The following is a 23,729-nucleotide window of genomic DNA, read 5'->3' on the forward strand; positions in this document are numbered from 1 at the left end:
TAGCAGCGCTACGGGCAGAACGGCTGCGGCAGCCGACAGGTGCAAGTTATCATGGGTTGCAATACAAATTTTAAATGCTCTGCGACGGTAAGGTTTTTTTTGGAAAACCGAAAAAATTGTCACCTGCTTGGCTTAGAACTGAAAATCTTAAGCTCTAGAAAAATAAGTGCCGTCCTAAATTCATGCTTAAAATATAATATGTTTTGAAGATTACTTGAAAATCATTACACAGAATAACGAGTTCTATGGATTACATAATTAGAATTTGACTTGCTAGACTTCTTCTCATCCATGCCAGAGGATGATGCCAAAAATACGAGTCAGGGTGTCGCAATGGGCAAAGGCTTGCTAACAGTTGCTATCTAATGCCTTCGGGAAGAGCGAATTCTTAATTTTAGTAGCGGGTTAATGAAATTTAGTATTTTCTTGGCTAAATAGCAGTTTTAATGCCTACCGAACATACTCAGGAATATAATTTGTTTTATATAATTGATCACAGAACATTAATTTCTCGAAAATTGCTATAACAACATAATCGCGATCATCGGCGAAGTAAATAGATAGAATTAAGCATTAATAATAAATAACAATAGCATTGGAGCATCAAAATAAACAGCATTGGTGCACAAAGCATCCATAAAAATGACACAGTTTTCTCATGAGAGCGCCATGTTACTGAAGAAGTCTAGTGTTTTTATACAAGGCTTTGGGTTCTAGAGCGCATCTATGTTTTCTATCACTGGTAGCTTTACTAAGACACATTATATCTTGCCGGTCCAGGAGGCTGCACCTCTCGTATACGTTAACTTATCGTGAGCTGACCATTTTTTTTTGTGGGAGAGCGTGCGTGCAGCTCACAATAAACTTGGTTATGATGAGACTCAGGGTCTAGCTCATCGTCACCGGGCTACGAGTCGCTACGGTTATCGGAGAAATGACAGTTATGATTTTAGCAAGAGTTTTATTTAAATCAACAGGTAATATATACAATATATGGACGAAGATCACATTCGATATTTTAATTCATTAAGAATGACGGTGAAATATAAGATTGAGCTGAGAATAAAAAAGGACAATTGTAGAATCGGCAATACTGGCTTCGTCATTCGTGTTTTTTTGTAGTTTAAATATTAATCACCACACAATATTTCGTTAATTTCATAGAGCATCCAGCGGCTTCGCGTAGCCGAGACGCTCCGATTACAATCAGTGTACAGAGATCCCCGCACACAATCATGTTTCAATAACTTGTGACGGAAAGTTCGGGGCAGTTCCCAATCTGTGACCCAGACGGGAAACTTGCCGAAGATTCAGGATTAAAATACAAAATGCAGCTGGCATATACCAAATCTGGTTAATTTTCTGTCTCCCGCACACCTGGCGAACGAGAATACGCATAGTAACTAATGAGGTTTATGTACCGAATAAAGAATATGCAGCCATATACATGTAGTCATCAGGCGAAAGCTTATTGAACAATCTTCGAAAGAGAAGTGGTACTATGAATAATCCTCGCAGAATTATGAATGTCAAGGTAGGCAATAACCGTATAGTGACCAAAATGAAAAATTATGCAAGTCATGAAGCTACAATAATTCAAATTTTGTACACACCTCTTCTTACCACAGCCTCGTAGGGACACGTTAATGTGCGATGTTTACGACTTCAGAAGGCTAATATGAAATAGTTACTTCAGGCTAAAGTGGCAACAACCCGCCAGACATCACGACCGTCCAGCATCAGCTGGGAATCCAGTGTTGACATTACGAGGCGCTGAAAACCCTAAAACATTTTTAAAAGACCAGAACTACTACAACATGGCCTTTTGCTGTCAGTGGTGAGACTATGTTTTGTTGTTTCACATAGGGATTACCGAAAGACAACATTTAAAGTGCTTTAGGTTCAGCTTAATTACCAAGGATTGATAATTACAAAAATTTCTTGGTTCTTGAGTGAACACATTTTTAAAGGAACTTTCTCAAATTTTTTATCCTGGAATAACATAAAAATCCAGATGTTACAGCACATAGGATCTTGCGTAATTATTCTTGAAGAGATATAAAAAGAAAATTGTTTGCCGTCTTTAAATTCCCCGCGCAAACATTTCAACAAATTATTTATCTATCGTAACATCTCAGGATATTGTTTATAAACAACCGTCATTCATTTGCAATGAATTTATTGCATAGAATACTTGAATGTAAAATGAATTATTGCTCAATCCATTTATAAATGCGGGACAGGATATGCCAGGCCTAAATATCTTAGTCTGCTATCGATTGGAAGTTTCCGTTCGTTTTCTTCCTTGGAAAATCTCAGTCGATGTAGAAAACGTCTCCAGCGATAACTAAGAATATTAGAATGAATCATGACTGACCCAGAATGAGCGAAAGAAATTCATTCGTATCGCCCGCAAACATAAAAAAATAATGATACATTATTAAATATGCAAATGATCATGTTCGTGTTCAAAAATATTGATCATATTAATCATTTTCGTAAATTCGGACGTTGTTTGAATAATTTTGAATAATTTTTCTGATAAGTTCACGGTTAAATACATATTCAAATATGTATTTATTTATGTAACGTGCTTAACTCTTAACGTGAATGAGGTGCTTCTCAATTATTAATCAAAATTGCCAAAATTAGCTGTTAATTTTTTAAGGCTTTTTATTCAGGGAATGAGCTGGCGAGATGCGAATTTGATTGCTTCTATGAAGCCAAATTTCAAGAAGGCTCGTGCATTGTGATTGAATCAAGCAAATAATATTATTACGAGAAATTTTTCATTGGGCATTCAAATAAATGCACATAGAAATGGCTGTATTATCTTGAATGACAAAAACCGCAGATTTTGAGGAACGACGTCGATTTACATTGCAATTCGTCTCTAAATGATGTCAACGAACTGAAAACCACTTTGAACATGAATAAAATTGTTTAAAAAGCTTTACCATGTGCTTGGAAATCATGCGACTTAAATTTTGTCACGTGACTTTATATTGAATATGTGCAAGAAATTAAGTATGTGCCTAAAATCATAGATAAACACCAGAGATAACTGATAAACCCAGAGATAAATATATAAGCCCCGTAATGCAAATGCCGCTACAAATGCATAGCGGATAATAATAACCATACGCACCGACTTCGATATTTATTGCACTTTACAATTTCCATTACATTTTATTAATAATTACTATGTAATAACAACTTTAATTGCTGTTTCTACCTCTCTAATTCTGCGTGGTTTTTCCTGCGAGTGATCACACTTTGTTGCAAAACAGCTAACACAAAATTTTCGTGTTAGCTTTAGCTAACACGAAACTGCTAACACAATATATCCAACAAAGTCAATGTTGAAAACATCGAATGCGCAAAAAACTGCCCAAATAATTCCAGCATTCTAGCAAAAAAATAAACATATACTACGAGGTGCAATATATGCGACCCCAAGTCACACGATTAGTTCTAAAAGAAATTTATAGAATTACTGAGCTGGTAATTCTAGGCCAGTTTCAATGAAATGCGCAGAATTAATTGAGATTTATTGTTTTCACAGCTTTTATGCATTTCATTTACCATAATTCCTCTTATTTAAATTTATAATGTTTTCTAGAGTCAGAAGGACATTGATTTTGCTGAATTAAAGTTCACCAAGGTTTAACTTATTTTACCACAACGACGACCGCACAGGCCTTTTATTCAGCCTTTCCAAAATCAATATAATGATATTCAGCGTAATCTCACGGTTATTTTTCATTTTCTGAGTATGAGACGAATTATGTATGTTATAAAAGGAAAATAGTCTTATTAATTTTTAATCTTTCTTCATATGAGACATTTTTGAACCGAAACTTCCTTCAAGGTGCAAACAAATTATTATCACTCTTGCAATTCTAGTCCTAGGTCAACAGCATGTATTAAAACATTTTAATTTATGGAGAAATGATGTCCGAAATAACGTCATATTTAATTCCTGAAACGTCTATAGATGCTAAGTTCTATCAATTCATTTACAAACAAATAACACAACAATGGTCGGAAATTTTCAGAAGTGCGTCTCAGAAATAGCACCAATTATTTGTTCCACAAGCATAGTAAACTTTATTGCCGTAGACAACGGACTTGTACACAAAATTTTGCCTCGATTTGAATTTTGTTGCGTTAAGGAAAACTTCCAAGCTGAAGGTGAGTCATGGGACCTTTATCTATATAAATAATTCATTCAGATCCCGAATGACTGATTTTCGCAAAACCAATACATAATCAAGAAATTCATGTAATTAGTTCATTGGAAACATGTTTCGCAGAGATTAATTGAACTTTACGAAACAATAACGCAATAGTTGATAAATTGTGAACGATAGATGAATTCGTGCCAAATGGAAACTTTTACTAAGTTCTTAAATTGAACGTTGTTGACTCATGAGTTTTAAAGATGGATGTTATATCGAATCGATGGATTACTTCAAGGAGACTACCAAATCAAAAAGTTACTATAACACTCGAAATAAATTTTTCATGAAAATATAAAAATATCTCATTTGCTCCGTATTATAAATAAATAATATTACCCAGACACTTGCGCGTGAAACTCATTGCGTCTAACAGTTGAAACAAGTGAGAACAATAATAATGCGATACGAGTAAATCTCAGCAATTTAACACTGAAAATAGTTTCATACTACAATAGAGAGCTCGATTGTTTTACAAAGGTTAGAGAGTCGGTTGTTTTACCACATAAATCATTTTCCAAGCATTGGAATGAATATAACTTCACATGTTCGGTACACATACATGCTGAATTAACTAACATTGTATTGTACGATGCAATACAATGACACGCATGAGATGTTTACGTACATTGCCTACCCTGGAATCTACTACTACAACATATGTTCAGAAATAACATCTATCTACACATTATGATACACAATGATTCATAAGGTGACCAATACAATTATACAATAATAATTCAATAATTAAGCATTGCATGCAACCTTCACATACACGTTCAATTTTGATTGAAAGATGTTCAATTTTTTATTTATAAACCCTGAAATTATAATGTATGTTATATATAGCGGCCCATCGGATTCACGATACACCATATAGTGAAAACTTGTGTTAAAATGAAAAATCATTTTATTATCTGTGAAGGAAGTAAAACATTTTATTCGCGATGTGAATACTTGAAGGGGACAATACCAGTCTGAACCGTCAGCTATTCACTTTTTTCAACGGTTTCCCTCACAATATTATTATACATTTTTCGCCCATAAGCTATTATTTTGGTCACCTCATGAATCACGAACAATAGTATAATTTATTAATAATTAATAATAATGATTGGGATCACCGATAATCCCGCCATACATCCTTTAATTACGTCAAACGAGGGACGACGATCAACTCAATTATTTTCAGCAAAGTACGAGTTCATTTCACAAGTAAGTCTCATTCATAAGCTACACGCAACACTCAGAAAAATTCGTGGGTCATGTTGTTCAAATAGTGAAACACGTTCTTACTCTCAGCATAAGCTGAGGGCTGACGTCGAACTGATGTGCTCATTTGTTGGGCCAAACTGAGATAGGAGGACCCACGTAAGGGTAAAATATGCATCACTTTTTGGACAAAAGCTCATTAATTTATCTAAATGGAGCATTCTTACTTAGCACCAAAAGGGAAAGCCAAACTTTCATTGCAGTTTTTCCTGTCCGTGAAAAGAAAAAACAAGTTTTATTTTTCTTCTCTCGGCAGCTGCAGCAAACAGTTCAACATTGACAACAACAACAAATGAACGAGCTTATACAGAATATTATTGCTAATTACACTCTGGATACATCAAGAGATCTAGTTAAATATATCCTAACAAAAATCTGTACAAATATTTACAAACAACGTTGCAGTGAATAGTCGCGTCCAGCTCCGTATTTAACATTGATATTTTTAAATTTGTTTTCAATGAATGTTGAAAGTTTCTTACTGAGTGGTTAAATATTTTTAGAAAGACACCGGTGACAGTTGCATTTCTGTAGGCTCAATTTCGTACGTTGCTTACGCCGAGAAGCATAACCATATTTATTTCCATTTAAAATTGAGAACCGAGGGTTATTAAACATTGCTTGTAATTCTCCCTGAATCGCCTTAGTTATTGAATTCTGTCTAACGAAGAAAAATTCGGTATGATCCCAGTTTTGATAAATTGCGGAAAAAAATAAACTTCAGTCTCGTCTATAGCAGCGGAATGTGTGGGACTAAGAATTACTGAGTAACTTCACCCGTCCGTATTCATTTCACACAACAAACGAACAAGATCAACTACCACAAAAATTATCAGTTATAAATATAACACATTTTAGTAGTTTATCATATCTGTACAAGCTACGGAGTATCGTGTGAAGCGATGGTGGTCACTGAAATTAAATAATTTCCAGTTGATTCTAAAATCACGCATTCAAACATAGAACTAATACCAAAATATACTATGGCGCTCCGTCTGATCACACTTACAAAGGGGAAAATTTGGGTTGCAAGTTATGCTTCATGAATTTGAAATAACCGTGAGGGTGCAAATTAATGAACTGTTGTTGATGAAATAATTATTACTCATGGTTAGATTAACTCCAGTTTCAATATATTTCAGAGTTCATTCACAAATTTTAACCATGAGCCAAAGAGTTAATGGATCTCTATTTCTAAAATATATGATTTAACATGAATCTAGCAACACTATAAGTTGATTTTCGTGATGTTTTAGAGTCCCCACTAGCAGGCTAGGTGTTTCAAGGACGGACCTGACGACAGAGATTTCTAATACTGACGGAACTAAAGACAGAGAATTCTAATGATGTACTGTATTGAGTTCAGACGTCAAACCCAGTAAAATATTCTTAGTAACATTCTTAGTAATTCTTAGTTGTTTTGAACACGAGAATTCGCAGAGGGTTTACTTACGCCTTAATTTGATTGCTCAGAAACGATTGCTATCATTAATTGTCTCGATTTGTATCCAACTAATAAATAAAAAATGTAAAATTTCTTAGGAAATCAAACGTAGTAATATCAAAATTACCTTAAATAGAGTATTCGCGTTTAAAAGCCCTTGGTTTACGTGCATGTATATATATTTTTTACGAAGATGAAACTTTGTGCTTATACTTATTCAAATATAATTTAAAATTCTAATATAGCTCCCATTTATTGACGTTGAAATAAAGAAACTAACATTTTGTTGTAAAGATCGTTCGAAAATCCTATTGCATCTTGTAAAATATGATTAAAAAACCGACTGAAGAGCAAAAAGTATTTGCAAAAACGCCCTAAGACTTGCCTTCAAATGTTAAAATTAGAGACATTGTATAGACATTAAAATACTACATTCTGTGTTCCCTGCCGCATGTGCCTGAATAAAACAAGACAGGGAAGCCTCACACGAGGATCATTTTTAACAATAACAGCTTTACAAGAGAACGAAGAATGTCGTCTGAAGTATCACAAAACGAGTGGGAATTTCACGAGCTAAAGCGCACTAGCTTAGGAGATGTTTAGAGTAGGAGCATGGGTTGGGTTGAGGAAGGTTATATCCACTCATCATTGAGTGAGACGCTCCTGAACTTGGACCATTCAAAATCCCCGGAGTCATGGGAGGAGTCATGAGTGTTGGAGATGAGCTGCAGAGAGTTCCAAATGCATTGGAATGTCCTCCCATTACGGGCTCTTGCTTCACTTTCATTTCAGACAAGCCGGAAGATGACCCAGACGGCATGGAGTTGTTGGATGGTGCACCGCAGTTAGGAACAAGTACACCATTATTGGAGCTGCTTGATGGCACTGGGCTCTGGTGTGGCAATGGATGTTGAGACAATGTCTGCTGCTGGTGCTGTTGGTGGTGATGTTGAGGAAGAAGCTGGTGCAAGTGATGATGGTGGTGTTGTTGCTGTTGCTCGTGAGGAGATAAAGATGGGACCTGCTGCAGCTGGTGAAGCTGAGGTGAATGACTTGATGAATGAGATGGTTGAGCTTGCGGAGCTGTTTGCATGTTCTTTGAACTCGAGCGAGAGTCTGGTCGACGTTCATTGGATTCTTTCGGTGGTTTCTCATCTGTTGAAGAGAGCAAGATTTTAGAATTAAATAATAAATAACGTCACCTGGAAAAAACAAATTACCATGAATGTTGTTAAACTATGACCACTTTCTCAATGCGCATATCCATCTCATTTATTAATCATATATGTGATAAAAATAAATAATAATTATCTATAAAATGGCTTGATTCATTTTTGGAGGGAATTTATTATCTTTTTCTTCATATTTCATCACAAACTTTAACTAACTCAACTCAAGTTAAAAAAATATAATTTTTTAATTCAGTGAATTGTTATTCACAACATGACATTGATAATCTTTTGAATTATGAAAAATATTTAATAATATAACAATTAATAGTTATTCAAAGAGTATAAATAGATTTTTTATTGAAATGGCTGTGTAGGGTTATTGCCCAGCAACAGGAAGATATCATTGAAAACTTTTGAGTGATTATTGCACGTTACCATCTACATCTATCACTTACAGGTCTAGAGATACAATTGCTAGCCATTTGGAAAGACCCCCGCAGTATAGAAATTCCATGGAATGTGCAGGTTAACGTTATTTTAAAGAGGCAAAGATTTATTATCCTAAATGGGCATTAATTTTTATTTATATTTTATTGCTTTTTTATTTCAACGATACTGGAACGGAACTTTGATGAAGTCATTAGTCAGGTTTAGGTTTTAGCCTATGCGGATTGATATTAATATTTTATTATTATTCCCTATGGTCGAATGAATTTCACTTTCTAAAAACGTTTTGGTCAGTAATGTTAGCGCAAACGCTGTTAATGGCTTGCTAGTGTTTCAAATTAACTTGAGTCATTTGTTAATTTTCAGGTGAATGCTGCATTGGCTGATCGAAGATATAATTGTATTATTTGTAGAAGACAAAAAATCTTTAAAATTGTATATGTGAGTTTTTAAACACCCGAAATATTTGTAGTTCTTTCGATCGCCCAAGAAGACGGCATGTAACAATAATTTATGGCTATACCAAATTGCTTATGAATATAACGCGTTTAACGCCGTCTATCTTTTAAATTAAAAGTGGAGAATTTGGGAAGTTTTTCAGAAAACGGAGAGAGACTGAGTGCTGTTAGACTGATTCTCTCTGGTATAAATGTTCGGCAAAATAATTTGGCTACATTGACCAACGAACTGATAGAGTTATGCCAGTTTTAACAAATTTGTCGAGGAAGTGGCTGATATTTATAGAACAATCATTAGTTTTTCGTTATTGGTTAGCGTTAAAGAGAAGATATTCGCTGGTTACGGTGAACACCATTCAAGTCAAACCCACAGAAATTTAAGTGTAACGAACTGAGCGAAGCGAAGCGTAAACAACGAACTTGCTTTTTTCTCAGTACGTCATCGACCTTTTATTTACCAGTGACTTTCTTGTCCTTTTCTTTGTCGTCCGATCCGTCCTCACTTTTCTTGTTCTTGGGCTTGCGTTTGCGACTCTGAATAGAGTCTTTGCGCATCTGAAGAGGGCGGCATACTCCGTGGAGTTTGAAGTAAAGACCGCAAGCGTTGCACACCGGCTCTCCTGCAAACAATATTGTTCATGAGTACATTATATTCTAAATATATGACGAATTTGAAGCATTGAATTCAAAATTTCTCCAAGTTTCGGGAGATACGAAGGGGCATTTAAAGATAAAATTTTGTGTACTGATGTACTCTTAATACTTGCTTATTAAGTTTCTCAACAGTATTTCTGCAGTAAATTTTCTATTTTTTTTGAAGACAATATGTGTGATTCTAAAGTGTAATTTTTTTTTCATGCGGAAAAGTGTCCAATTTTAAAGCTCAAAGGGGTCAAATGAAGGAGCTACTTTCACTCCCTTCCGAATACTTGATTGCATTGAATGAAACTAATAAATTCATAATAGGAATTGATGGAATAAATTTCCTTTCTAAAGGGAATGATTTGAAAAGAGGATAAATTAAATAAAAAATATCAAGTGACATTAGAATTTCACGAGAAACATATAAGAAAATAAAATTTAATAATCTCCATTAACCATTGATAATACAACGAGAAAAAATCCAAAAATCCTTAAAAATTTGAACTAAAAAAAAACTTCACATAAGCATTAATTACAAGCTTTTTCGATCAACGCAGTTTCAAAATCATCGTCTGACTGACGATGTGATAAACACATGGTAAATATTTAAAAGAATACCGTGTCATACAGGATATTAAACTATAATTTCGTGTACTGAATAGTAATAAGAAAAACATGACACTCTATGTAAGCATGAATAAGTCTCACCATCGTTATTCCTCCGCCAGAGGGTGGTCGTGGTGGTGCCACAGTTGGAGCACATCAGACCCAGGCGACGTGTCGAGGCCTGGAACGCGTAGTTCTCCTGCCAATATGGTGGTCACTTTTGTCAGATTAGTTAGAACTTAGAAAAATATTTTTAATCTAATAATAATGCAAAAAAAAACTTAAAATATTTCTCTAATTTAAAAAAAAATTGAACACTGTTGCTTTCTTAAAATAATCTTCATATTTTTTAAATATTGTGCAATTTTTTTAAATTAATGATTCAAGGGTGATGATTAAATTTATGGAAGGAATACATCAGGGAAAAAGGAGCAGAATAATAAATGAATTAAAATTATTCAAATTAATAAGAATATTGTTCAATTCTCTTGTAAAATTGGCAACTATCAAACATAGCATGAGTCTATGTTAATAATTTATTAATCATTGAATCGATTGAAATAGGATTAAATTTGTTGAATTGTTTTCATGAATCATAATTGCTTATGAAGGAATTTTTTTAGCATATTCTATAATATGGAAAACAATGTATATCGTAGCGGCCATCTATAGCAAAGAATATTTGAATATTCATCGATTATTTCTAAAAAAAATCATTGACCGATGATCACGCGGTCTTTCTCATGATTAATAACAGTTAAAATATCTTTTCAACAGCTCGGCTATCTAATTGATCGTAGACGTAAAACTAACGTGTATTCTGCGCGAGGGATGCTTCATCAGGGGCCTGTTCATGCCGTTAATTTTGGTGTAGAGGCCGCAGGCATTGCAGAGGTAATGTCCTGTAGGGTCCCTACGCCACAGCGGCGTCTGCACCGCGCCACAGTTGACGCACTCGCGGCTCTCACCGATGAAATCACCGCCAGGGTAGCCTGTGAAAATTTGTTGGGCTTAATATGTGACATTATTATGGAAAGAGTTGAATGTTAAAGGATTAAATATTCTATGGATGAAATTAATTTCTTGACGCACTCGTGGCTCTCACCGATGAAATCACCGCCAGGGTAGCCTGTGAAAATATGTTGGGCTTAATATGTGACATTATTATGGAAAGAGTTGAATGTTAAAGGATTAAATATTCTATGGATGAAATTAATTTCTTGACGCACTCGTGGCTCTCACCGATGAAATCACCGCCAGGGTAGCCTGTGAAAATATGTTGGGCTTGATATGTGGCAGGATAATGTAAACAGTTGGATATTTTAAGGGACTAAATATTCTATGGATGAAATAAATTTCTTGAGTCACTCGTGGCCCGCATCGATGAAATCCCGGCCAGGATATCCTGAATTTGTTGAGCTTAATATGTGACAGGATTATGTAAATAGTTGAATGTTTTAAAGGATTAAATATTCTATGGATGAAATTAATTTCTTGAGTCACTCGTGGCCCTCACCGATGAAATCACCGCCAGGGTAACCTGTGAAAATTTGTTAGGCTTAATATGTGACAGGATTATGTAAATAGTTGAATGTTTTAAAGGATTAAATATTCTATGGATGAAAGGAGTTTTTTGACACACTCGTGGCCCGCATCGATGAAGTCCCTTCGTGGGTAGCCAGTGGAAATTTATTGTGGAACAAGATTATAGGGAATTATTAATTTAAATTAATATAGGGAACACTAATTAATATGGAACATATATTATCTAAACACTAATTATTATTAATTTATAGGAACACGATTATCTAAACATTTATATAATTTGAAGGTAAAGGTTTAATGAACGTAAAATATTTCTTGACGCACTCGCGGCTTTCACTAATGCAATCTTCCTCTGGGTAGCTTGTGGATATTTGTTATAGTCAACAGGGGCAAGATAGAGTAAACATTTGAAGATTTAACTGATTAGATGTTCTATATGTACAAGTTATTTCTTGTCTATGCGGTGCGATTAATTCGTGAAGTTCAGAAGAAAGTAATTGAGCTGTGTGCACGAAAGCGAAGTTTCAGAGAAAACAGGATACTTTAAGGCTAATAAAATCCAATATTTTAACCTGGTTGCGAATTTAGCTTATCTCTCATAAAAGTATTAATTTTTATAAGCAATTGTTGACGCACATATTATACTATATTAGTTACAGTATTTTCACTTCTTTGCGCCCTGGGATTTGTTGAACAAGCAAGTAGTAAAGTTTAAGTTGTACACTTCTTTTGCATCTGTCTTAATTGTTTACAAACCTAAACAGTGTAGACTGCTTTATCTATAGCAACAAAGGATTCGCTTTTTTAATTTGATTTATAATATTCATATTAATTATATTATTTATTTGATTTATAATTATTTTGTTGCACATGCGGTCCAGATTATCCTGGAAAAGGTACAACCCCGGACCATTAATAATTTAAAGGGATATTTTACTCATTTCAAATCAAAATAAAGTATTTCGTTTAGAAAAGTTTACATTTAATTAACCTGATGAACGCAAGATGCATGAGCGGAAACATTCACCATAAAACTGCTTCAGTAAAAAGACGGCGAGCCCTAACCTGATCAGCTTCAAGATGCCTGAAAAAGCCGACTCAATTGAATGAAAGCAATACACGTAACCTTTTTTCCGCCAGTATATTCCTTGAAATAAACAAATGCATTGATATGTTCTGATCCCTTTAATTCCTAAACTCTACTCCGGTCTGAAATTTCATTGCTCCGGTATGCAGAAATCAGCTCATTTGTCCTTGAATTGGTGTTTGGGGGAAGCAAAGTTTACACAACATGAACTCGTTTGACGGGAATCTGATGTTGTCACAAAATATTGAAGCATTGGTGATAATATATCGAGGCATTACCTTACCGCAGCAGCTACACCGATAACTCGCCATGGCTACTTCAGACAAGCTAATTCAAAATGATGTTCACGGTTGGAATTAAAGATTTTGAGACTTGTTGAAAAATTAATATGCAAATTTTTTTGGTCACGGTTGGAATTTAGGATTCTGAGGTACGTTGAAAAATTATTATGCAAATTTTTTTTGGTCACGGTTGGAATTTTGGATTCTGAGGTTTGTTGAAATATTAATATGCAAATTTTGTTTTAATATCAAAATATTGATGCAATTCCAAATCAGAATCAATCAAATGGAGCAGTCTTCAGATTCTTCGAAAGGTCTTTATGTAGATAAATAGCTGCTTGCTTTTTATGTAGATTAATAGCTGTGCAAAAATAGATGCACTTCGATACATGCGCCTCGTCTCATGTAGATTAATTACACCACTGAAGTATTAAGGCGTTGGCTTATGTACATTATCTACATGCCTAAAGTATTTGTGCGTTGAATTATTTAGATTAATTACACCACTGAAGTATTAACGTGTTGGTTTATGTACATTATCTACATGCCTAAAGTATTTGTGCGTTGAATTATTTAGATTAATTACACCACTGAAGTTTTTAAGCGGTGGCATATGTAACTTTAGTGAACTTCTAAAGTGTTTGTAATGCTGATTTCACTCGGTGTGAAAATTCACGTATTTCTAAGGGTATGATCTATTTAATTTTATAAGTGAAATATAAAATTACAGGTTAATAACAGGTAAACAGTCAATTGCCCTCCCACAGTAGCTGATTTGCTCGGAATTTTGCAGTTTCATGCACATGCCGAATTTTACGGTATAACTGATAGCTGATTTCATTTATTGCGAAATCAGGCGCTTCTGACGTCCTAGTAAATCACAAAAATTCACTTACTATTTCAATCTTTCTATCTATTTTCCTAATGCTGGCATTAGGGTTCTTTTCTATTAATTTAACTTTAATGTAAAGAGTTTACGTGGTCGTCAAGCAGAGCTCAGTTCTTGCCTTGACCTAATCATGAGGAATGTTGGTATACACAAGCCGAGCGATCATCAAATAAGCCACGTCAAGATCAAGGCCGCGGTCCTTAATAGCTGCTCTGCCTACGAGCGCTGTGATGAAGAAGAGGCAAACGGCATCAACCTAACAGATTGATATATTTTAGAGCAAAAGTGACAGGTATGGATTCAAAGGAGACCTCAGGATTTCAACAAGATCTCTGTTTATCGTTACATTGTGAAAAAAAAAACATCTCTTGTTCGCCCAGCATGGCTATAAATTCTATGGTTGCGAATTTTGAAGACATAAAGTGGTTCCTAGCCCAAAAAAATGGTTTTCGAGCATTTGAAAATATTTCAACCATGATTGTGACGTTTACGTGTAAAATAAATTCACGAAATAGGCATATGCGTTAAAGGCATTATTTAATTGTTTGGTTACAGGCCGAAATTATGTTTCGTTTTGTTTTTTAAGCAAAATTTCATGAGTGGCCTTGTTTGTGAGAATAATCACAGTGATTCAATTTGAGCAAACTGCTCCGCTCACACAACATAGGCTAAAAAATTTCATGCCAGTAAATAGAAATGACAAAATTTGTTGGATTGGGAAAAGGTTTGATAAAATTCTGAGAATTTTAAGACCCTAACTATGATTTTTAATATTTTAATATTAGAGCCTACGATCTCATTAATTGCAAGTATTTTTTCCTGTATCACCGGAAAATTTAAAAGGCTAGGTAATATTTAGATAGCAACTTGAGCTGCGTCATTTACTTCAGTAAATTTTGTAATCATCGATCGTTCTTTTGTACGCTTGCGCATTGCAGACACATTGTGTCGTCAAGACCAATTCTCTAGATATTTTTCGATAATTTTAGGTTTTCTAAACAAATTTTTCAGTCACGAGGTAGAATTTCAAAAACCCTTAGTTCAAATATTAGAAAAAGAAACTGAAATTTATATATATTTTTTGTAACATTTCACACCTGTTGCTCACAAATTCATTTACTCTATTTTGCTATAGGTGAATAAACTTCATATTCTTTATTAGTCCCCTAATAGTTGCTTCACCGTTCCCGAGAGTGTATTGCTCTTGATCCATATCTTTATTTTTTGTTTGTAAAATATAATATTTATTATTATATTTCAATAATATTTATTGATCATCCTAACAGTTTGATAAATTTTAGAACAAAAGTAACAGATATGGATTCAAGGGAGACCTCAGGATTTCAACAAGATCTATGTTTATGGTTACATTGTGAAAAAAAATCATGTCCTGTTCGTTTCTTTTATGTAAATAAAAGGGAGCGTCCGTTATTTCCATTATTAAAAAAAATATTAATAATGGAACATTCCAAGAGTTTGCTCTATAACAAATGGTAGTGCTCATCTGCCCAGTAATTATAATAAATTATCATTTACACGCTTTTCTGCTGTTAAAATCAAAGATTAGGTTAAGAGGTTTGCGCATGCATGTCAGATGGTGGCGTTAATTAAAATTAGATTTATTCCACAGATTTAACGCAGGTTCAATACAGGAGTAACATTAGTAATTTTAAGCGTTTCTTGCACTTCTATGCAAGGAATGAGTTTTTCATGAGCTAGGACGTTAATTTGAGTCTGCCTTTTTCAATGGGTACCCAATTAATTAATTCATCTAATTTGAATTGTGCATTATCAGAACAGAATGCACGTAGATTCAGCTGAATGGAATGAAATGCACCTATAGAAACTTTCACGACCGAATTATTGTGAGAACCGTAATGACTGGTCATGTTTCTTGCAAAGAGCTTTGAGAACATGTGTCCAAGTAGTGGCTGATGACAATGATGATGGGTCAGTGTGATTGCCGAGGCCACAATTACAGCGAAAGTTATTGATGAGGATTATAATTGCGGGCACGGTGCTTGCCGAAAACTATTATTACCAAGTTCTCGTTGTTCTCGTTGAATATTGTTATTGCTGATAACGGTGCTCGATGAAAGCAATAATGACGGTGTAAAAGTTGAGGCAAAAAACAATTAGGTGAGTTCGGTGTTTGCCGAGAATTCCGATTACATTCGCAAAGTTATTAAGGAGAAATTTAATTACAGGTCTCGGTTTTTGCAAGGCAACATCGCTCAAAAATTCATAGCTTAAAAGCATAAATTTAGGTAACGGGGCTCGATGATAATAAAATATATAATTAATCAAGAACTTTGATTTCAAGGCCTGGAGAGGTAGTTGTTGGCAACGTTGACAGTGTCTGGATGCTTGCGCTTTTCTACTATGAGATGCCAAATAAAGATGTACGATGACTTGATGCTAGTGAATTGATAGTGCCAACAGAATACCCGGACGGCTGTGTTGACAGTTAACGGAGAGTCATACAGCCATCCCCAGCTGGCTTCCACAGTGCTATGGTGCTAATACCGAAGTGCTTGCAGAATGCCACGACGGCAGCGCAGAGACAAATAATTGTGACACTAGATTGTTCCCAAAGTGCCATGCATCCATTGCCTGAGTGCTTGCAGAATGCCACGATGGCAGCACAGAGACAAATAATTGCGACACTAGATTGTTCCCAAAGTGCCATGCATCCATTGCCAGAGTGCTTGCAGTGTGCCACGATGGCAGTGCCAGAAAGATGCCAGAAGGCGGCACTCGAGAGAGTGGCTGCGGCTGGCCCTGATAAGCGGGACACGTTGATGTATGGCGACTGATAAGCCCTGATAAGCCAGCAGGGGGCAGGAAGATGCTCTCACATATGGACGACTTGGGGAGAGCTGCTCCGAGGGCAGGGTGCGTGGACAGTCACGAGTAACCTACCAATACTTCACGTAGAAAACGCTCAGAAAATCAGAATTAGATTTATTGGTTTCCCCTCATTTTAGCACTATATTAGCGACAATAAAAAGGGGAAAACAAGAAAGTGCTCGTATTATGGAAAACTAAACTTCCAAATATACCTATTAAGAAATGACGTAAGAAGAATGATGCACCCATAGACGAGCACTTGCAACCTCCATTGTGCCACGTTTTTTTCATTTTATGTAACTATGTGAAGTTCGGAAGTGTCAAAATAAATGTATTCAAATCTATTTTCGGCTGTTAGAGCTTAAAGGTGATGGAATGAATATGAAAATCTTTGAAAAGTCAAATTCCTTATTTTTTATGGGATCATGTCGTGATTGACATAAAATAACGTTCAAGAATCGCAGTTTCGAATCAACGGCAAAAAATATTCAGAGATTAGCTTCGAAATTTTTCTCGTTGAAATACACCATATTTTCTCAAAAGGAGAACACCGAATCATTGAATCTGAATCACTGCAGCATGAAATCTATATTGAGATAAATTACAGGAAGCTTCAAATTTCTACCCAAGACCATTAAAAGGAGAGGGAATCAGTGCAACAATAAAAGAGAAGCTGAAATTTTCTGAATTAAATGGCAGTCTCGTAACCTCAACAAACATCTTGCATCTACGCTGTTCTTGATATAGACGAGGTTTGCATTAAATGCTGTTTCTGAAGCTGTTGAGGCTCCTTGATCGCTGCTAGTTCTATCCTTTAATTAATGCTACGATATGAGGTATCGTCAGGAGGCAGGTTCATTCAGTCAGCAGTACTTTTATAGACTTTGAATTCGCATTTCGTTTCACCATTCTGTATCATGAAAATTTACTCTAATTTCTAAGATGCGTACGTATGCTCTCTATCTTAACCCGACACGTTCATTTGTCGATGTTTTTCTATTTGCGCTGGCTTCATATTGTCCACAACTGTTTCAGTAACAATAATCATTAATCTCATCTTATGAATTATAAAATTGTTTGGTCGATGTCTAGAAATTCACCATCAATAAGCCTGATAAATTCTCGAGTCATTTAAATTCTTATCTTATATTATCAGTCTGCTTATATCGCAAGTTCACAAGGAATTTAAAAGCAAAGAAAACACCAAGCAAATTCACCATATCGCTATTGGAAACGTTTCGGAGTCCAGCTCCATTATCAGTTAGAAAAACTAAAAATGGAATAAAATCATATTATTCTATCAAAATTCTAAGACAGACATAAAACCTAAACAAGACCTAACATTATATCGAAAAAACAGGACTCGATTGGAACAACTTAGTCCTAGGGTTCACGAAAAGAATATAAAGGCCTAGCGATTCACTATTTCCAGATTATGTTTCCAGATTATATCATATGATCTGGAAATAGTGAATCGCTAGGCCTTTATATTCTTTTCGTGTACCCTAGGACTAAATTGTTGCAATCGAGTCCTGTTTTTTCGATATAATGTTAGGTCTTGTTTAGGTTTTATGTCTGTCTTAGAATTTTTATATAATAAAATGATTTTATTCATTTTTAGTTTTTCGAAATGATGATGGAGCTGGACTCCGAAACGTTTCCCATAGCAATATGGTGGATTTGATTGGTGTTTTCTTTGCTTGTAAGTTCCTCATTTAAATTCCTTACGGAATTTAGTGAACCCCTTTAAAGAAGCCGTATAATTCAGATATGCATTAAAGACCTATATGAATATCACACGGTTATTTTTGCCACCCGCTTAGTAATTCGAACTTAGGAATTTAGAAGTTTACATTTTTCAACAGCCAAGTTATCGTGTCTAGAACTGATGTGCTGATTGACCCAAGTAATGTGACCGTGACAATTCAATGTCCAATGTAGACATTGCATTGTAATGGGGCTCATTCAATGCCAATACTTGGTCCATAATAGTTAGTGTGTAATAATATATCTCAAATAATATATATATAGACTTTTTTAACTTCCAGACATGTTCAGACTCCATCAATGTATATGATATAGTTGTAATATCAAGTTTCCGGACACATTGATGGAGTCCGGCCATGTCTGGAAATTAAATAAGACTGCACATAAGGGAGGTCTTTCAGCCCAACCAGTATCTATATAAAGCCTGTAAAAATGATTGCTATGAACTGGCTGCGAAGGAGCCAAATTGCTTTATTGAAGTGGCCTTCATGATCTCAATAAAAAATGGGTATATTGGTTAGATCATGTAGTGTAGATCATCAAATTGGGAGACCTTCACAAACATATAAGAACACAATCGGCGTATGCTTTTGATAATGGAAAAAACGAATTTATTATAGCATGATAATTTTCGCCCATAACCACTATTCTTTACAAGCAGGGATATTTGTTTGAAATTAGTCTGGTTCATAAACATCGAAGATCCATTTGCCAATAAATTTTAGCTGAACAATTTCGGATGCTTCTTTTATTGCAACAGCTTCTAATCGATCTATATTATTATGTTTTGCATATTAATTTTATTTTTTTAGTATTGAGTGAGATTTGTAACTAGTTAATCAGGCATTGCTCGCAATTAAAGATAACTATTACAATGTGCAAAGCCCCCAAATATATCGAATACAAACGGGCACGTTTGCCATGAAATTAAATTATATGCCTGTGACTAAGCTTATAGATAACTCAAAAATGACTTAAAACCAGACAATATGCTCTGCGAGTCCTGGGAACAAAGGTTATTCATTGCGATATGTCGAGGTGACTATCGCGATCTATCAATAAATCAAGATTTCGTTGAAAAGATAGGTTTCAAACGCAAGACCTGCGAATGAATTTAGAAATTCATATAATTGAACAATAACGTTCACCTCATTTTTAATTAAATGACGTCAATGAAAATATGTCAAGATCGTAACTATTATCCACTGAGAAGAAGATGGAGTCTGAATAACAAAGTTAGTTAAATACTAAGTCAGAACACCGTAGACTTTATTGGAAAAGATTCCGACGTTCGCCGACAGATGAAGGCGCGACGTTCAAAGGTTCATAGCCATCTCTATAGTGCAATTAAATACAGAGGTTATAAAATCAATAAAAACTTTACATTATTCTTTAAATTTAGTTCATTATCTTTTTGCTGTTGTCAGAAAATCAACACCTGTTCTTTTACTGCGTTCAGCTGCAATTTTTACCTGAAATCATTGTCTATATAAAGTTTATGCATACCTGTATTAACTGCTGATCTATAATTGACAAAGGTTTTATTTACAAATAATTTTCAAATCTTTGACCGCTACCAATATGTTCCAAGGACTCCTAGGAAACATGCATAATAATCTTCAGAAAATATAATCTTCTACCTAACAATGATAGTGCCACGCATTGACACATTCAAAGCGTTTAACTGCGTTGCGGCAAAGCTTGGTATAGTGAGGAATCGATTCTTCGTTCGGAAAACCTCATTCGTGTACTACACATATTTTTTAAAGTTTCTAATTGTAGCGGCTTTTTTTTTTTTATTCCAATTATATATATGATTATTTGTATTGTTATTATTTTTGTTAATTTCAATATTTTGACTTATTACCTCTATTCCTGTTCTTTTAGATCTTTTCAATTTTCTACCAGATTTCGGAGATTCAATGCAGCTCTCATTTCTATAAATAAGTTTCGGTAAACTTTTGTTGCAAAATATTCAGGGATTTGTATTTTTATGATTCAGAGGAAAATAATTATATTCACATATATAATATATTCGTACATAATTATGTTCTTTTATGCAAGTTTGATTGAAGACCAGAGCATGCTTTCTATTAACAATCTGTCGAGGTAACTATCGTTATTCATCGATCAATCGAGAATTCATTGAAAAGATAGGTTTCAAACGAATTATCTGAGAACGAATTTAGATATTTTTAATTAAACGACAATTTGCATCTCGTTATCAATCAAATGAGGTCAATCTGGAGGATCCAAGAACCCCATGCGGGAAGCTCACAATGAGACCATCACCCGAGCGACATTAAAAGCATGCACCAGCATAGTTATGCGGTGCCCCGACCCGTCGAGACTGGTGATAGCTGAGGCTCTCATTATCAAGAACGAGTCTCCAGCTATCAACCTCCAAACAACAGGATTCGTCTAAAATTATTTTCGGAGTAATTTTAAGCCAATATTTTAAATTGTATCCACTATACCATTGATACGTACTACTGTCATTTCAAAAGTTCAATTTCAAGTGTTGTAAAACCATTTATCTGCTTGATAATGAATGTTGTATTTTCGAAACGTTGCATTCCATCAAAATGTCATTTGGTAATCTACTTTTCAATCTCCCGGTGCCAGCAAGAAATTTTGTTCGACTCATTGAAAAAAAACATATAAGGAGGCAAAATAAATTGCTTATAGAAAGCATGCTCTCTTCAATCAAACTTGCATAAAAGAATGGCTTCTGCCGAATATACACCAATTATATTCTTATAGATAATTACGTTCATTTGTAATTATTTATATTTTTGGAACAAATTCGAATACAAAAGTGATTAAAATTCATTGTAGTCTTCAACTGAAAACAATTTATTTATAAAAACCCCATGTGAACTATACGAAAAATGTTCATGTGAACGGTTTCATCCTGATAATTCAGGTGTACTATATTATGTAAAGAATTGATTTATGTATCTAAATGATTATATATTTCTACAAACTCTAGAAGTCCAAGCACATATAAATCTGATTTTCTACAATTTGAGACCACGCTTTCAATTTCGCCAAGCATATGACTTTCTTAATATTTCCTTAGAATTTAAGTTTAGTTTTAGGTTTAAGTTTGTCTTTTGATATTAAGGGATCCTGCCTAGCAAACTAGTGTGCAGTTTGAAGTGGATTAATATATACAAATGCAGAAAGTGAATTGAAGTAGTTTCGGAACCGCTGAACGTAAATTATATATAAACAATTATATAATGAATTAATATTATGAAAAAACATTGTGAATTATTTTATAGGTTGGATTTGAATGGTTAGTTAATTTATTTCAGTTTTGTCTACGATTTTGTTAATTCTTCTGTGATGAAGGTTAATTTCATAAAAATAACCATGTTTCTAAAACTTCATCATCCTACATTATTTTAAAAAATAAGTTTTTATTGATTTTTATCAAGAAATTTTATTTTCAATGTAAACTTATTAATATGAGTGGGGCATTTTCGCTGTGCCATGGTTAAATTACTTTAGTTACAATTAATGCGAAGAATTTATGCCGATTAATAGTTCTGAAGTGCAGGCAATTCCCTTGACATCCAACAGATTATATGCAAATTTCAACCGAAATTTGATTCACTTGCACAAAGAGAGCTATCCGAGCAAAACTCATTGCACGAGATAACCTACTTTTAAATAATTTTCTCATTTTATCAAACTAATTTCAGAAAGATGACGGCATGGATTTGCGAATGTAAGCAGAAAATTATGTGAATATAGTAGAAATGTAAATTATTTAAATGTGATTACGGACAAATCCCGAAGTAAAAAATAGTCAAGAATAAATTTAAAATTATTAATTGATTTCATAATCAGATACTTTTTGGCATATCGATATGCGCTTGGCAAGAAAATAATTCAGGTTAATAATAATTCTGTTATTGACCTGAATTAATAATAATTATTGCTAAACAGATTAAAAACAGAATCACATTGAACGTAAACAATTATTTTAGGTTGGGCAGGTCAGCAAATAAAAGTCGTCGAGGTATCGTCTGGCAACCGCAAAGTGAGTTCGTGGTGTGAAGGAACGCAGCGTCGCAGTTTCGCTTCTCATTTAATTGTTACTATTTGGAAGAGCAGCCGTCAGTTGTGTTAGTAAAGCTAGAAGGGAGCAGCTTAATAGAAGGTGTGAGTGTCGTCGTCGTGCTGTAAGGCCGGTGAGCGTTAAGTGCAAAGTCTTGTCAAGTGTCCTATCCTGGCAAGAGTGATAGACGATTGCTGGATGCTGGACAGATAAGCTCGCTCGTCCGTCCAATATAGCTGGAGAAGCGCCAGCTTAGCTGTCTGTCTCTCCATCTGTTTTTCATATAAAAAACACGACTCTCCGTCATTATAAAATTGCCCTAGGTTCTGTTGCACCAACGTGGACATTAAGATTTCATGAGAAACTCATCGCCTCATACTGGGATAAAATATCCCAGTTAATTATAAAAATTAATAAATTGGAGAATAATAGAATAGATCATCAAGCACTGTTCGAAATTTTAGCATTTTCTGGAGCTGCTTCATTCTCTTAACCAGAAGAGAAATTAATTTGTTTTTTAGGTGTTTTCTCATACGTAAATTATAATGATGATACTATAACGATCATTAATAAAATTGCAAGCACGGGTTACGCAAACTTATGATATAAGCACAAATATTTGATTGAATAAGATTGATTATGTAATGACGTAAGGTACAGCGCATCCTTAAAAACGAGACCAAACAATCCAGGCTAATGGTATAATATATAACTTACTCCGCACTGATAACTTTCATTGAAGGAATTAAGGCATAGTTTTCAAAGCCCTACGTAATCCCTGCTCAGTAATCCAGGAAATTTATTTAGAGGAACGATTGATGATTGGTTTAGAATAAGATGAATCGAATCGCAAATAACCAAAAATATGGCTATGTTCATTATCATGATTTTTTCTATTTTTTTTTTATTTCTTTGATGTTCATATCTACTTAAAAGTAATTTCTTCACCAAAGCAACTG

The 23,729-nt window shown here is 34.5% G+C and overlaps 1 protein-coding gene across 1 annotated transcript in view; it reads right to left on the reverse strand.

The window, feature by feature from the left end:
- Positions 1–3,145: 3,145 nt before the first annotated feature.
- Positions 3,146–23,729, reverse strand: part of LOC108666591 (GATA-binding factor 6-B) — a 32,236-nt gene continuing 11,652 nt past the window's right edge. The window contains exons 2-5 of the mRNA XM_047883858.1: positions 11,096–11,274; positions 10,385–10,481; positions 9,493–9,654; positions 3,146–8,112 (exon numbers count right to left, since the gene is read on the reverse strand). Coding sequence (XP_047739814.1) covers positions 7,541–8,112; positions 9,493–9,654; positions 10,385–10,481; positions 11,096–11,274 — 1,010 coding nt within the window. The 3' untranslated portion in view covers positions 3,146–7,540. The remainder of the gene's footprint in view (positions 8,113–9,492; positions 9,655–10,384; positions 10,482–11,095; positions 11,275–23,729) is intronic.

The sequence above is a fragment of the Hyalella azteca genome, unplaced genomic scaffold (assembly GCF_000764305.2).
Source record: "Hyalella azteca isolate HAZT.00-mixed unplaced genomic scaffold, Hazt_2.0.2 contig13872, whole genome shotgun sequence".
Lineage (NCBI taxonomy): Eukaryota > Metazoa > Arthropoda > Malacostraca > Amphipoda > Hyalellidae > Hyalella > Hyalella azteca.